This window comes from Rhinolophus hipposideros (genome assembly GCF_964194185.1).
Source record: "Rhinolophus hipposideros genome assembly, chromosome: 8".
Taxonomy (NCBI): Eukaryota; Metazoa; Chordata; class Mammalia; order Chiroptera; family Rhinolophidae; genus Rhinolophus; species Rhinolophus hipposideros.
Window position 1 is genome coordinate 82,883,225 of NC_138054.1, and position 16,566 is coordinate 82,899,790.

Here is a 16,566-nt window from a genome sequence, read left to right on the forward strand (position 1 = left end):
CATGTATACAATAATTCAGTTTCATTTTACTAGAGTAGTAAAGAGCTGGGAATTCTATATGCGTATAATGATATAGGGTTCAGAATATCAGTATATCAATAGTGACCTATAGAGAGCTGGACAAATATAGAACCTTAGAGGAGGAAGAAATGAGTCAGTCTGTTTGGAAATCCTGTTTTCATACAGTACTTTGTGAAGTCTGTTGTACCAAACTGGCATGCCATTCTGTATTAGGTCGGTGCAAAAGCAATTGTGGTTTTTACAATTATTTTTAACCTTTTAAACCATAATTACTTTTGCGCCAACCTAATATGACTGGTGGAATTGCATGGGAAAGACTATCATTATGAAACTTGGTCCCATTGTAGGTGATTTAAAATCTGGTATTTACATTGATTGTGTTTATTGCCTGAGCCCTGTGGGCATAGTTCCTTCCTGTTTGTATTTGAGATTTGTAGAGACTCTGGGCTTAGGAACCTGATAACAAGCTTTTGTCATTCCTTTTAGTTCTTGGGTCTGGCTTCCAACATTTTGAACTTCATCACGTCTTCCATGCTGAACTCCCGGAACAATTTTATCCGAAACTACCTGAGTGTGTCTCTTTCAGAACACCACATGGCCACCCTGGCTGGCATCATTAAGGAGGTGGACAAAGATGGACTCAAGGGTCAGTAGACAGGATGCGTGCCTGGTGGAGTCCTTTTTCTAGTGGAGTTTGGCACTTGGCAGGGTGGTGTGATGCATTAGGTAGCTGCATGAAGAACTGGTTTTCCCATTTGTCTTCAAGGTGCTTCAGATGAAGAGTTTGCTGCCGCCCTCTATCACTTCAACCACTCTCTGGTGACTTCTGACCTTCAGTCCCCCAACCTGCAGGTGTGTGTGCCCTCAGACCGTTCAGGCCGAGAGCCCTCTCCATCAGCTCGCAGTGTTCTAGTGCCGGGGAACAGTCTGTCACAGAATCCCCACCCCGCAGTGCTGAGACATCATTGTATCTAGTATGTCCCCTTGCTTTAATTAGGATCATTTCAATTAGGAAGGAAAATGTGTCCTTTATCCCCAAGTCACTCAGTAAGCTTAAAGAAAAGGAAAAACTACAAGAACAACTCCCGATAACTATTATAGCAGGAAAGTAGACAAAGTAGACGAGAGGGGAAATAAATAAATAAATAAATAAATGTATGTACGTATATAAATGGCCAACAAACATAGGACATGATCGACAGTGTCAGTCACCTAAAGGATATAAGTTAAAATGCATGTTTTAAAGAAATCTGTCAAATTGCCAGGTGTAGATGCTCTCATACACCCTCCTACTTTCAAACCTACCGCCTAAGTGAAGTTTAGGATCTTGGTTGTGGATGTCTAAATCTTATGGTTTTTCTCTCCCACTGAAGTAGCTGATGTCCTGAATCCTAAATATCAAATTCCTCATTTCACGTGTTTCCTATATGTATTTATTTTCACATTTATAGTCTTTGATTTTAAAATTCGATTGTTTTTATTTTTTCTAGCAAATGACATCGCGTTCTATGTAATCTTTTCAGGTTTTCTTTTTTCACTTAATATTCTTTAGTACTGTGTCGCCTAGATTCATCTCTTTGGTTGCATATTTCTGTGGTTCTTATTTTGACAGGTTTGTGATATTCCACTGTGCTCGACTACACCAGCTTATCCATTTCCCCTCTGCTCCCAGTGAGTGATAGGTATTTGGCTTGTGTCAGGTTTTATCCCTATGATCTTTCCTGTACATGTCCTGTTACACAAGTGATTCTCTTGGGAATATAACGTAGGAATAGAGTTAACCAGTCATGTGAACTTAAGCAGATAATGCCAAACTGCTCTCTGAAGTAGTTGCACCAAGTTTTACTCCCACCAGCAACGTGTCAGAGATAAGTGGATTCACATTCTCTCCCAACATTTGCCAGTGTCACATTTTCATACTAATGTTCTTAACGTGATCAAAGTTAGTGGTTCTCAATCTCTAGTGTACATAGGATCCCTGGGGAATTTGTTAAAAATGCAGATTCCTAGTTACTGTAACATTCCCATCCGCCAAAAGAATTTAATTTGGTAGATCTTCAATAATTTGCCCTATGACTGCTTTGAAATTTTTTTTGTTCCTCTTAAGGTTATTTTAGTGGATTATCGGAATCAAGACACAATTCAGGGGCTTTTACTTGCTCCCAGAGGGACAAAATCCGGGAAGCTATTTCAAGAGCTTGAAATTCTCATAATCCCAATGTATTTGAGAAATTCTTAAAAATGTTATTTTGTCGTTTAAAAAGATGATTATAGAAACCTATTTATACTTATCTACTGTTAACATGAAAAATTTTTGGCAGGAAAGGAAGTATAAATTGAGTAGCAATATGGTTGACCTATCTTTAGATGGAGAGAAGGAGATGCTTCAGTTAGCGTCTCACCTGCAGTACCTTCTCAGACTTCATAGGGTCAGGGTGGGCCAAAGTGATCAGCTCCTTGTCCAGATCTAAGTTTATTTAGGGACGTTTCAGAGTTCCTAGACCTGGCCTTTTCCTGCCTAAACTTGTTGAAATAATGAAGGAGAAATACTTTTCTCTGTAGAACAGGAATTCTTAAAGACTCCTGTAATGATGTTATCCTCTTAGCATTTAAAAAATAATTGCAGACCTGTGTGTACATGCAACCTGGTTGCCCATAGCTGCTGACTTCATGCAGAGGAAATCCTTCAACCTCCCTTTTCAGTCCATCCCCAAACATGGGACTTTAAATTCTCTGCCCAAATTTCATAACTATGATGAAAGAAAGTAAAGGATAGTCAGTGTCATCTAATTGTCTGATGTCGAATTCCCTTAGCTTGGATATTGCTTCTTTGGAGTAATGTACAAAGCTGCTTTACCCAAGGTGCCTGACTTCTGTTGCAGGACACACACAATGTCCTCTCAGGGAGGTTAGTAATATGTGCCTCAGCCTGTGAAAGTATACAAATACAGTTATATCTTAAAAATTGTCTTCAGCTTTCAGGGAAATAAAGAATCATGGTTCTGAGTTAGTAAGACCAGCACGCCTATTCCCTGCTAAGAGAAGAAATTGAAATCTCTTATTGAGGACTTTTGAACATTTTGGAAAGAGAACTTTTTGCTGAAAGGCTGTGGGAGAAGATGTGCTTAGTGGGCATAGCCCCTCTGTCCTTTCTTTCAAATGTGTCTAATAAATCAGTCTACTGCGATGATCTGTGTCTCCTGAAGCCAAATGAGAAAGCAGGCTTTGCCTGGTTTTCCATTGGCATTCCCCACTGGCCACTGGAAATTAGCTCAATCTCTAGCCCTCATCTCAGAGAGAAGGTCAGGGATGGGCTGAAAGTTCCATCCCTCTGGTCACACGGCTGGTTCTGGCAACCAGCCCCCATCCTGAAGCCATCGGTCCCACCAACAGCCACCTCACTAGCGTAACTCAGATACTACTGAATGGGGCTTACAGTGATTGACAGAAGACACCTCTCTCCCCCCACCACTAAGAAAATGACATGAGTTTTAGGAGCTGTGTGCCAGGAATGGGACCAAGACCCGATATGTATTTGTTATATCACAACATCATAGGAGTTGTATTTAAAGGGTACAGAGTTTCAGTTGGGAAGATAAAAAAGTGCTGGGAAGGGATGGTGGTGATTGCAGTTGCACGCTAAGTACGTACTTAATGCCACAGAACTCTACACTTAAAAATGGGTAAAATGGTAAGTTTTATGTTGTGCCACTTTATCACAAAAAAGTGCCTGGCACTTTTAGTACTAGTTTAGTACCAGTACCTACCACATGTTAGCTGCTGTCTTTATTGCTTTGTTACTGTCATTACTATTACATATAGAATTATAGTAATTTGGTAGTAGGAGTGGTATAGTGACCTAGGTTCATTCATCCAGTAAGTATTCACTGAGCATTTACTGTGTGCCAGGTACTGTTGTAGACACTTCTGAAGAAATAAAGAAGACTTGAATTAGTGTGGGATGACGAGAAAAGGGGGACATACGGTGTGGACGAGGACCTACTGTAGAGCTCATGGGAAGTTGTTTGAATGGGGCGAAGGGCACGGAGAGGAAGGAGTCTAAGATACTGTCTGGGCAGAAATCCCAAATGGAGCCTAGAGAGATGCCGCTGTGTTTAACAGCCACGGGTTAGTCAGGAAGGAGGGTTGGTTTGGGGTAGAAGGAATGGCACTGAGTGCTGTTCGCTCGGTCCTCGGGCTAAGTCAGCTCAGAGACTGTGCCTACTCATGGGTCACTTCTTGATTTCACATTTACTCAGTATGACCCTTTGGGTTTTTTAGGTACGTATGGCATCATCTGCCATTTTCTTTTTCTTTTTAAAGACAAACGAGCCAGTGTCACCTTACCAACCTGACTTTCTTTCAGTCGCTTATGGTAGGCCAGTCTTGAAGCCATTGTGTCGTCTAGAAAATTTATAGCTGAGTGTGAGGCTGTACTTGGACGAAGGAGTAAACTGAAGGCAGTTAGCAGAGGTGTTACCTAGGTGATTATATTGCTTCCTTTGTTGGTGTGTTGAACATTATAGCTCTTTCCATCAAATGAGAACAAGTTATATATTTTTGTATATAAGAATAGTATACAAGAATTTTGTAACAAGATTGTCTATTGTATATTAGCAATGTTTTAGTTTAAATTGTCACTATTATTGAAAGAAATCATTTTAAATATGAAATTTTGAGGTGCCAGTGGGACAAAAATGTCTAGAACGTAGTTGGAAATGTGAGTCTAAAATTCCTGACTTAAAAAATTAAGATTGATGTTGTAGTTTTGGGAATTATCCACTCAGAGGCAGTTGTAGAAGTAATGAGAAACAGTGAGATGGATGGAGGACAGCAAGCGAGACGAAGACTGCAGCTGAAACCTCAGGAGCGCCCGCTTAAGAGAGGCGTGCAGAAAGGGCACTTGCCAAGGTCGCAAGGAATGGTTCAGGCCATGTCTTGCTCCTGTGCTGGGGCTCAGTCTTACTTCTGGGGAAGTCCATTCCTCTGACTTAGAGCTTGGAAGAACTGGAGTGGTGGGGGAGAATTGGGTTCCTGAGAATGGTAGCTCATTTCTTAGGGCTCTCAAGTCTAAGGAACTGACCAAAAGATACACAAAACTGACACAAAACAAGTAAAAACGTCACTTAAAAAAATACTGCGTCAAGTGATAAGGAATATATGTCAACCGTAATCCTTCCACCAAATTCATGATTTTAGTTTTTCCGTGTCTTCTTACAGCCCCTGTCCATATAGTGGCATAATTTTACAGTTATAACCAGAACATTGATACATCTCTTGGTTTCTGCTTTTTCAGATTTTGCTGTTATATACGTATTACAGGGGTTTTTTTTGTTGTTTACCTTGGTCTTTATAGTTGGCACATTATGGCTGCTAGTCCCTCGATTTGAACACTTAGATTTTTTTTTAATTACAATAGTGCTATAGATAATATTTTTGGTATAGCTCAGGCATGTTTATTTTTTTGGATTGTTTCCTTGAGTCACAGATTGAGAAGTGGTTTACGGCTGTGTCGAGCCTAGCGATTAAGAATGTAGGTTTTTAGACATAAACCTGGCTTCGTCCCTTGGTAATCTTGTGGCTTTGGTCATGTTCTTAAACTGCTCTGAGCTCCATTTCCCTCATCAGTAAAAAGGAGCAGATACCCACCCAAACGTTATCTGTCGTTCTGAACATGTGGTGTGAGTGTCCCTACGGCGCTCCGCCTGCGCTACCTGCCCAGTACAGGCGAGCTAATCACGATACCTGTGACGTTATAAACGGTTATTTCCAAGGAAGGAATGAGGTCCTCTAGGATGTCTGGTAAGAATTTCATTTAACTTGGCAGACTTAGACGTTTATCCTGTATCCTGGGGTAACCATGATCTGTATTTTCTGAAGCCAAACGAGAAAGCAGGCTTTTTTGTCTGGTTTTCCACTGGCACCCTGCTCAGTTTGTGTGTGTCGGAGAAGATAAGTTGCAGCTTAGGTAACTGAGCTGAAAGCAAAGCTCATTTGAAAGACATGCTGTAACTGGAGGCAAAGACAGCGCCGATTAGTTTTAGAAGCCTTGACGTCTTCTAGGCAGAATTTCTCTGCTAATACTGTTAATATAAGCGGTTGGACCAACAAGTTGTTGGATCCTCCCCGCTTTGAGTGTTTTGTTGTATATAACTGGTTATGAAAGAAAAACTTAGCTCGTACAGTTGTTTCAAGTTTCTTTTGAAAGCATCGACTTCTCATGATCTGTCCGTTTGGAAATATTACCCTGATTCTGGTGTCTCAATGCATTTTTCCTTTTTCGGGACCCGTTCCTGACACTAATTAATGGTAGTCATTAGTGAGGTTAGACGAGTCATTTATCCTTTTTGTTTTTCTTATTTGTTGAATGAAGTGATCTTTCTCTAAACCCTTCTGAATTGGAATTTTTGCATCCTCCTTTGTTTAAATACTCCTTCCACTGTTAAAAAGTAACAGAGCATTAGCAACCATTTGGCCTCATTCACTGTCTCTGTCCTGATGGTCTCTTTCTTATATGTCTTTCATGTCAGAACACACTGTTGCAGCAGCTGGGAGTTGCGCCTTTTTCTGAGGGCCCTTGGCCTTTGTACATTCACCCTCAAAGCCTCTCTGTACTTTCACGCCTCCTGCTCATCTGGCAACATAAAGCCGGTGCTCAAGGTGACCCCGATGTCCCCGAATGCCTTAAAGTTTGGGACAGGTAAGAAAACTCCAAGCAAAGCCCTGTGGAGAAGGTTATTTACTTTTTTGTTTGTTTGACTTCTTTGTAGTTAATCTGCAGCTTTGAGATGGTACCCCGATGACAGTGTTTCAAGTGGCCAGTGTGGGGGGCTGCGTTTCTGATGGAGGGAGTTGGATGAAGGTGTGCTGTTTGAAAGACAGAAGTGAATAAACTATAGACTGGAAATAAAATCTTCCTTCAGCACATGGGGGACGCGGTTGCAATTATGAGATTGAACCTGAATCCTGAACGTAACCAATTTATCCTGACCTGGTTTTTTGAAAGAGGGAGCAGGGAAGCCAACTTGGTCTTAGGTTATTTTGCTTTCAACAAGAAGCCACTTAGAGTGACTTGCAGTCATTTTTGGACAACTTTTAAAGATTTTTTTTTTTACTTGGGGGAAGCTCAGATTAATCATCTAAATCCTCTTTAGATGGACCTATATTTGCCATTTTTGTTTACACGGTTAGGAGTCTTCAAAGCAGTTTGTTTTCCTAGAAGGCTTTGCTTTTGTCTTCCTCATTCTATGATCAAATAGCTCTCATGCTGGATTTGAGAAATCTTGAATGTCAAAGACCTGCTGTATTTTTCCTGGTGGAGTCTTGCAAAATGGCCAGGAGGTGAGAGGAGGGGATATGGTGAGGGAAACCCTTATTAAAACATAAATCTCTTTTCTAATAGCCAAAGGCTGTGGAAACAGTTGGTTACATTCATTCCTTTTTTTTTTTTTTGCATAAAACCTCTTCCAACAAGTTCTCTGAATTTTTAAATTTATTTTTTAGTCGCATTGAGTTATTTTTGACTTTTCATGCAACAGTTTAACCTGTCGTGTAAACTCGCAAAACAAAAATTAAACTCCAGAATCAAAGTATAGGGGAAAGGAATTATTTCTGTTTGCCCAAGTTTGCTGGTAAAAAAAAGGGCCTCCTTTTGGGGGCCTTTGTAGTTCTTCCCATGTCAGAAACGGCGGTGTTAACCCTCCGGTGGCCACAGTTGCCATTGCTGAAGAGTTCTTGTGGATGCTGCTGGTGTGTGTGTAGCCAAGATTTCGTTTTTATCTGCTGTTCACCTGTAGCTTTTTGTCTTCCTTGATTTTGCTATCTTACTGCCTGGGGTGGTTAAGAAGTTTAACTCTTCCAGCACTTGACATTGTAACTCTTAGGGGATGATGTTCTGACTTGTCCCCACCAGACACATTCTCCTTTTCTCTCGGGTAGGTTTTTGTCGACAATGAAGCAGAATGCCCTGCAAGGGTTGGTGCCCAATGAGACCGAAGACTTGAACGTAGAACACCTGCAGCTGCTCCTTCTGATTTTCCACAACTTCACTGAGAAAGGCCGGCGTGCCATACTGACCCTTTTTGTGCAGATCATCCAGGAGCTGGGTGCCAACATGGAGGCCCAGCTGCGCTCTGTGCCTCTCATCCTGGCTCGCCTCCTGCTGATTTTTGATTATCTGCTTCACCAGTACTCCAAGGCCCCTGTGTATCTGTTTGAGCAGGTACGGATGGACACACTGTTTTTGCTTGACTGGCTCTCGAGAACGATATTCTCCTCCAGTTACCATGGTCCAAACCCAAATGACCTGCTCCCTTTGGATCTTAGGTGTTCGTTGAGATAGGTTTATGAGTCGCCGCAGGAAGACCGCCGGGACCTGCGTGTGTGCACTTACAACCTATGTGTAGCCAGAAGTGCTAACTGTAGATTACGTGATTTGATGCGTGTGTGAAAATGGAATTAGAGGCTCTGTTCACAGGTGTCCTTTGACTGTACGGTGCCTTACCTGTGTCTGGCACATGCCCTGAGCATCGGCCATCAGTGACTATCTGCTAGTGGTTGAATGAGGGTCAAGCAGTCAATTTTATGGATTAATAAATTCCTCTGTAGGGATCCAAAGTGAGGATGGGAGGCCCAGTTAAGCATTACTACATTCAGCATGTCTTAAAATGTTGCACTGAGCACTGTTCTCTTTCTACTCCAGCACAAAGATGCCTCCCAAAAGAAGTCACAGAAAAATCTAAAATTTCATTTTAGTTTGCGAGTTTCCCAAACTTGGGTATACTGACCCGTTCTCGTGCCTGGAGTGAGAAGCAGCGTGGTGATTGTGCATCTTTCTTACTTTGAGTGTGTGTGTTTTAAAAGGTGCAGCACAACCTGCTAAGTCCTCCTTTTGGGTGGGCAAGTGGATCTCAGGACAGCAGCCGCCGCCGCACGACCACCCCTCTCTATCACGGGTTCAAGGAAGTGGAAGAGAACTGGTCCAAGCATTTTTCATCAGGTCAGAAAGAAGACTGTGAATAAAGAACTGACTCACTGGTTCTCACTGGCAGATTGAATTTGGAACTTGTAGTCTCTGCGAGGATCTTTGGTTACTGGTTTAGTCGACTTCCTGTGGGTGGCAAATACCTACGAATTCAAACCTTTTCAGAAATAGATGGCTCACATATCCCACATTTATTTAAAAACAGAAAACATCAAGACATAAGAATTAAGAATCCTTTTGTCTGACCAGAGTACAGTATATATTTTTTTGCCACTCTGAGTGATTAAATTTTATTTCTCTTAGGGATGTGGTTCTAACTCACAGGCTAAATTTCCTTTTGGATTAATATTCAGGAAATAATGGGAGCCATGATAGTCTCTCTAGTGTTTCTAGTTGTCCATTTTTTTTTTTTTTAATTTTATTGGGGAACAGTGTGTTTCTCCAGGGCCCATCAGCTCCAAGTCGTCCTTCAATGCAGCTGTGGAGGGCGCAGCTCAGCTCCAAGTCTAGTCACCATTTTCAGTCTTAGTTGCAGGGGGCGCAGCCCATTATCCCATGTGGGAATTGAACCGGCAACCTTGTTGTTCAGAGCTCGCGTTCTAACCGACTGAGCCATCTGGCTGCCCCTCCAGCAGCTCAGCGGCAGATCATTGTCTTCAGTCTAGTTGTGGAGGGTGTCGGTCACTGACGTATGTGGGAGTCGAACTGGCAACCCTGTTGTTCAGAGCTCACTCTAACCAGCTGAGCCATCTGGCCGCCCTAGTTGTTCATTCTTTTGATGAGGTGCCTCTTGTGTTCATTCTTACTAGGTTGGTGCAAAAGTAATTGTGGTTTTTGCAATTATTAACCTTTTAAACCGTAATTACTTTTGCACCAACCTAATAGTATGCGTTTGCTCTCATCCTGAGGATTGTTAGATGTTAAGAGTATTTTGTGGCACTTTCATCAAGTGTTCATATGAATTACTATCATTGGGATCTCTTATTAGTCCCTTTGATATTGGAGAAACAGCATTTACATTTAAGGCATTCAGTCTAAGGATATAATTTTGTTGACTAACTTGAGCATAGAGTATGTTAGTGAATTCCTAGAGCAGTGGTTCTCAAATGGGGGTGATTGTGCCCTCCACCCCCAAAGGGGACATTGGGAGTGTCTGAAGATACATTTAGTTGTCCCAACTGGGAGGGTCCTCCTGGCATTCAGTGGGTAGATGCCGGGATGGTGCTAAACATCCTCCCACAGGAAAACGTTATCCGGCCCCAAACATCAGTAGTGCCAAGGCTGGAAACCCTGGTCCAAAGTGTTTTCTTAGTTCTTACATTTTATATTTGTTAAACAGCGTTAAGAATAAAACCATTCTTTCAATAAGAGCATTGTCTTTCAGATGCTGTCCCGCAGCCCAGATTCTACTGTGTCCTGTCCCCAGAAGCCTCCGAAGATGATTTGAACCGGCTCGATGCTGTGGTACCAAGAATTTTAAAACCCCATGTTATGTGTGGGTCAGACGGTTTCCACCAAAACCAGCCTTGTCGGCGGGGAAGGGAATGACTTCCTTTTTGTACTGAGGGAATTTGGTCTTTGTTAAGGTCTGAGCTTATTCTATTCTAAAAGGAAGATGTTATTTTGAGGTTTATTTGCTGGGCTCCACTTCTGCTGCGGACATCCTTCCTGGTGGTCGATACCTCTGATACATTATTCCTGAAGACTACCTCTCTTAGTGTTTTCCCGTGCAAATATTTTAGTGGACAAACAGTTGCCTTATTCTAAAGCCTGCACTTGTGTGCTCACAGTAGCCCATAAACTGGGTGAAGTCCCTGAGTAGGAATCCTGCTGCAATGAGAAATTACTAATCAGAATTTGAATGAGCTAGTTCATCAGTCTTGAGTGATATCAACTTAAGTGTATGGTAATAGGGAAAAAGATTTCAAAAACTAAGAAGAAATGATTGTCTTTCTCTCTTGCTATTAGGCGTATGATGTTCTTTTTTCTAAGCTCGTCAAGTATGATGAGCTTTACACTGCACTGACATCCCTGCTTGCCGCCGGGTCCCAGCTTGATACAGTCAGGAGGAAGGAAAGCAAGAACGTTACAGCTCTGGTAAGACGGTGGAAGCTTGGGCTAATTATGAAGTTTGGGATGTATTTGATAATTGGGTAGCAGTTCTACCAGAAACTTCCTTTTGGGGTCTAATCAATTTATTGAATGTTTGTTTGCAAAACTGACTGATACTTCAGTATTTCTGTGTAGTTAAGATGGTTATGATCACCTTAGAGATAATTTTACCATTTTTGCATTTTTCTGTTAGCATTAAGAGAAATGTAACTTTGAGAATTAATGGCCACCTAACTACTGTATCTCCTGTGAATGTTGGTTGGTGGGTGATACTGAAAGCCTCACACTTGAGCTTTTTCTGTGGTCCCACGAGTGTGTCTCTATCTCTAGAAGCCATAGCAGCAATTCAGGCCACAGAAAGGGCCAGCTGATTGGCGGCCTGCCAAGGACAATGTCCTGCTTTCTTTTGGTTACTTGGTAAATTATATGGGGAGCCAAAGTGGTCTTAGAACAGCATTTTTGGCCCTTGAAATGAGCAGGATATGCAGCAGATTATTTACATGCATGTTTTATAATTTTCTGCTTTATTGTTTGGTACCATTTTTTGCCATGTATAATGCCCTCCCATGTATAATGCGCACCCACTTTCAGGGGGGAAAAAAACTTTTGTTTTAAGTTTTTAATTCAAATTTTTATTTGCTTACATTTATGTACTTGTTTTTTGTAGTATCAAGGAATTTTAGCATTTACTTTTTAACGTATTACGGTACAAGAAATTTTATGCAACAAATAATTACAAAACACAAGAACGGATACAAGGTACAAGAATTTTTATGCAACAAATAATTACAAAACACAAGAACGGATACAAGGTACAAGAAATTTTATGTACCGGTAACAAATTTACAATATGCATCAGAGAAGGCCAAGAACTCTTCATCGTTGCAAATTTGTCTTAAGTTCAACGAAGCTGATAATCATATCCCAGGGTATTATTTTGCATGTGGATATCATTATTGATTTTTAGAGTTACACTTTTAACTTATAGCATAAATAAAAGAATTAATGTTTATACAGATAATGGAATTAGTACTACCCATGGATAATGTGCTTCCTTATTTTTCTCTCATAAATTTGGGCCAAAAAGTGCACATTATACCTGGCAAATATGGTATATTCTCTAGTAAGATCTGAGAGCATATTTGAGAGCCGAATGTCAGTTGAAAATCGGGACTGCACACAATCCTGCTTTAAAAGTTGTGTTTGGACAGAGATCTTGAGGCAATACCAAATGTCACTCCTCTGACTGCTGTCTCTGCTTTTTCCAGGAGGCCTGCGCCCTGCAGTATTACTTCTTGATACTGTGGAGGATCCTGGGAATTTTGCCACCATCAAAGACTTACATGAACCAGCTGGCCATGAACTCACCTGAGATGAGTGAATGTGACATCTTGCACACGCTGCGGTGGTCTTCTCGCCTTCGCATCAGCTCCTATGTCACTTGGATAAAGGTACTACAGTATAATACGGAACACTCTGCTAGGGGTGTTCAAAGCCAGTGTCCTCCGTGCTTCTGGGAACTTCTGAATGTAAGGGTAATGAAAGCTTTTGACTCTGTCTGTATTGATCTCCTGAACACGTTTTCCTTGCTGTCCAAATAGGATCACCTGATCAAACAGGGCATGAAGGCCGAGCATGCTGGGTCCCTCTTAGAACTGGCATCCACCAAATGCAGCTCAGTGAAGTATGATGTTGAAATTGTAGAGGAGTACTTTGCTCGACAGGTATGTTCGTTTTGGCTCAATCATGACAGAATTTGGCTTCTGCCACAGCCTTTTGCCATAGCTAATCAATGTCTTGGGTATTTTTAAAGATCTCATCATTCTGTAACATTGACTGTACCACCATCTTGCAACTCCATGAAATTCCTAGTCTGCAGTCCATCTACACCCTGGATGCTGCCATCTCGAAGGTCCAGGTCTCTTTGGATGAGCATTTTTCTAAGATGGCTGCCGAGACCGATCCTCATAAGTCATCTGAGATCACCAAGAACCTGCTTCCAGCCACACTGCAACTCATTGACACCTATGCGTCATTCACGAGGTAGCTGGGCTGCCTGCCTAGAGGTCTAGAGGTGGCAGACATGGGCAGTTTAGATCCTTGGGTGGTTTACGTTCTTTAGGAGCCTGAAACTTCCTCCAACTGAGCTTTGTAGTTGTACGTACCATTCACTCTGCAGATCCCCAATGATTCAGAATTTTACATTTTTATTTTTCCCTCGGTATGTTTTCTTTTCTAGTATGAAGAAGGGGTGTCCAATGAGAGAATTTTCAAATAGTTCAGGAAGAGTCAAGAGGAAGTTTAATTTTTATAAATCTTTAAATGTTTTCTAGCATTTTACTTGTCGGATACAAAAAAAGATCATATAATTTTTACAAACTGTCATTTCTGTTACTCACTAAGATGAGGCACTTTAAATGCTCTTTAAATTTCATGGGATGTAGTTAGAGAAAAAAACTTCTTAATGAGTTAGAGTATTTTGAAACCCAGCCCTTTCTATAATAAACATGGCAGATTGCACGCCATGCAGATTGGTTTTGTTTGTTCTTCATGATGTTTTAAGTAGCTTAGGATTCATTTTCAATGTATTATTCACAAATCAAAAATCAAATCTACTCACAAATCAAAATTTCTGGCTTTTCTTACATTGGAAGAACTGGCAGAACTAGGCCTGACTCCCCACGTGTCAGAAATGAACCAGAACTGAGGAGTGACCACCCCCCTCGTTCCCTTTACCTGGGCCTCTTCCAGTATCTGGTTCCCTGTAGGATTTCACTGTTCAGTGCCTGTCCTATGGGGCTTTTCTGCTGAAAGGGAGTTGGATCACAGTAAAACTGAAGTCACGTCTTTTAGTGTGAATGCCTTGCAGTAGAGAGAGGCAGTTGATTGAGGCAAAATTTTTGAACAAGTATGAGCAATAAACATGAATAAGAAATACGAGTGCTTGCTGTGGGTCACGTGCTTTGCTAGGTGCGTGGGGTACAGCAGTAGCAAAGCTAAGTCACTGCCCTCTGAGAGCTTGTAGGCTCTCATCTGGCCCATTGGTCCAGTACTTTTTAAACTGAGCTGTTAATAGATGTTTCTGGGCAAGTAAGTTTGGGAAGTGCTGGGTAAATAAAATTAAACAATTGAAAGAAATACACACGCGCACACACACACTTTTCAAAGCCTTTAATTATACATTGCTAGTCTTCCGGGGCCAGAGGGGTCGATGACAGTATTCCTATTTCCCAGAGTCATTTGTCCAGGAATCGTGCTTTGGGAGCATTTCAGAGAATGGGACATTCTTTGGGAAACAATTACCCATTGGAATTCTTATGAGACCAGAAAGGGGCAGGAGCTGTCAGCTATATGTAATAGATGAGGAAACTGAGATACAGGGTTTTCAATTTGTCTAGGGTTGGTTTCTTCTAGCTATGGTGGGAGTGGTTTTCTTCAGCATTCACATATCCCCCTGTGTTTTCTTCAGAGCCTATTTGCTACAGAACTTTAATGAAGAGGGATCCACTGAAAAACCCCCCCAGGAGAAATTGCATGGCTTTGCTGCTGTTTTGGCTATCGGCTCTAGTAGATGCAAGGCGAACACTTTGGGTAAGTGCGTGTGCTTTGGGCTAATACTGTTACTCCCAGTGCGACCAGTGCTGCTGCTTCTCCCCCTCTCTGCCTGTCTACTGGCATTCAGCATTTGCCGGAACCTTCTGTGTGTCAGACATTGACACGTTTATCTGTTTTGATCTCCATAATAACCCTAACGAGATAAATGTCGGTATTGTCCCCTTTTACTCATTAGGAAACGGGCTTAGAGAAGTGATTTGCCCCAAATCCTGCGTCATACTGGTGACAGAGCTGGGGTGCAAACCGAGAGCAATTGGTTCTAAAGCAGTAGACTCTTTTGTTGTGAGCACAGATCTTGGTTCTTTTTTCACTTACAGAGATTAGGAAGACTAGCAGGCTAGTGCTTGGGAAAACCTCTTCCCTGTGTTAGGAGTGATCTGGTAGGAATTTAGGACGGAGAATCGAAAGGACTTAAGCAGGATTGGAGTTAAGTGCAGTAGTTGCCCTTTAAAATTTCCAATTTGTATTTTCCTGAATTTCAAGCTTTAAATACCCTTTTGATGTTCAGATATTCTGACTTTTAGAGATTCAATTCCACTGCTTCCTTGAATGCTCTTCTTAATGGGCATTAATGATTCCTGCTCTTAAGATTTATCTTAAGGAGAAAAGGGATCAAAGCAACACTTATAGAAGGTGTAGCAGATGACTAATAGTGATTTTAGCATGACTTGTACTGACTTGCCTTCACTTTGCATCTTGTTTTCAGTTGTCTTCTTCACTTGCAAGTTAGAAAGTGAATATGATGGGAAATGAAAACCTTATAATTGAGTTTGTTAGCTGTTAAGCAATTAGCCAATTCTTGGAGATAGTACTGCAATTGAAATATCCATCTACGCTCTCTTCGTAATCATTTTGACAGCCTGGGCTGTGGTGCTTCATTCTGCATTTGGGCTTGGCTTTTAAAATGCTCTGAGCTGTTCTTTCTCTCCTGTGATGATTCCTTGTCCCTTCTGTTGCGTCCAGGTCCAACACTGGTTCAGAATTTACCATCATCGGTGCAGGGTGTATGTGAATCCTGGAACAACATCAACACCAATGAGTTTCCCAACATTGGATCCTGGGTGAGCGTCTGTCTCTTGAGGAGCAGAACTATAGAGCACTAGCTATTCCGTGTTCTGTTCTTATTCCTTAGGCTGCTGAGAGATCTCCGAGCGCTGCAGTAATAGTATTTCTATGGCTGAGTCAATAATCAAAGCCTCGAATTACCCAAATGGTACCCATGTGGTCCTTTAGCTGAGAAGTCTGTTACCATGTTGCAGGGCAACCACTATGTTCCTATGAGCCTCAGTTTCTTCATCTGTTAAATACTGAGATGTGAAAATTAAATGTATTAAATGTCAAATGCCTAGCCCATTGTCTGGCACACGAGTTCTCAGTAAATGTTAACTGTTTCCTTTATAGGTTATGTCAAGGACATGCTCCTCTCATCATAATTTTGTGGGGTAGCTTCTAGGTTCTCTAGACTCTTAGAAGACGGTTGAGCCTTCTGTCAGTTTACTTGACCTTTGTGTATGCTCTACTCAGATTACCTCTATTAACAGATTACTGTGTTACTACAGTTCTTTGGAAAAGCCAAGTATTATAGTCTTGTCAGCCCTGCTTTGTAATTGTGACCTCAGTTTACATGGCCTGGGGCTATAGTACGAGGACAATTAAGATGTTTGTAATGGAGATCCAGATGCACTGCAAAGATGGAGATCCTTCTAAATTATCGGAGACAGTAGTTTCCATGTTGAATATACCGTTGACCCATGAACAACACAGGTTAGAAATACACAGGTCCACTCCTACACAGATTCTTTTCAATTGATCCGAGCACTTCAGTGGACCCGCAC

General features: G+C 41.6%; 1 protein-coding gene across 8 annotated transcripts in view; it reads left to right on the forward strand.

Annotated features, from left to right (window-relative positions):
• UBR4 (ubiquitin protein ligase E3 component n-recognin 4) overlaps nt 1–16,566 on the forward strand; it is a 122,646-nt gene that overhangs the window by 19,613 nt on the left and 86,467 nt on the right. For all 8 annotated transcript variants that reach the window (XM_081057012.1, XM_081057013.1, XM_081057015.1 and 5 more), the window contains exons 16-27: nt 508–667; nt 788–873; nt 6,552–6,721; nt 7,960–8,242; nt 8,884–9,019; nt 10,389–10,468; nt 10,973–11,101; nt 12,385–12,567; nt 12,718–12,840; nt 12,930–13,159; nt 14,586–14,707; nt 15,695–15,792. In XM_081057012.1, the coding sequence (XP_080913138.1) occupies nt 508–667; nt 788–873; nt 6,552–6,721; nt 7,960–8,242; nt 8,884–9,019; nt 10,389–10,468; nt 10,973–11,101; nt 12,385–12,567; nt 12,718–12,840; nt 12,930–13,159; nt 14,586–14,707; nt 15,695–15,792 (1,800 nt within the window). The remainder of the gene's footprint in view (nt 1–507; nt 668–787; nt 874–6,551; nt 6,722–7,959; nt 8,243–8,883; nt 9,020–10,388; nt 10,469–10,972; nt 11,102–12,384; nt 12,568–12,717; nt 12,841–12,929; nt 13,160–14,585; nt 14,708–15,694; nt 15,793–16,566) is intronic.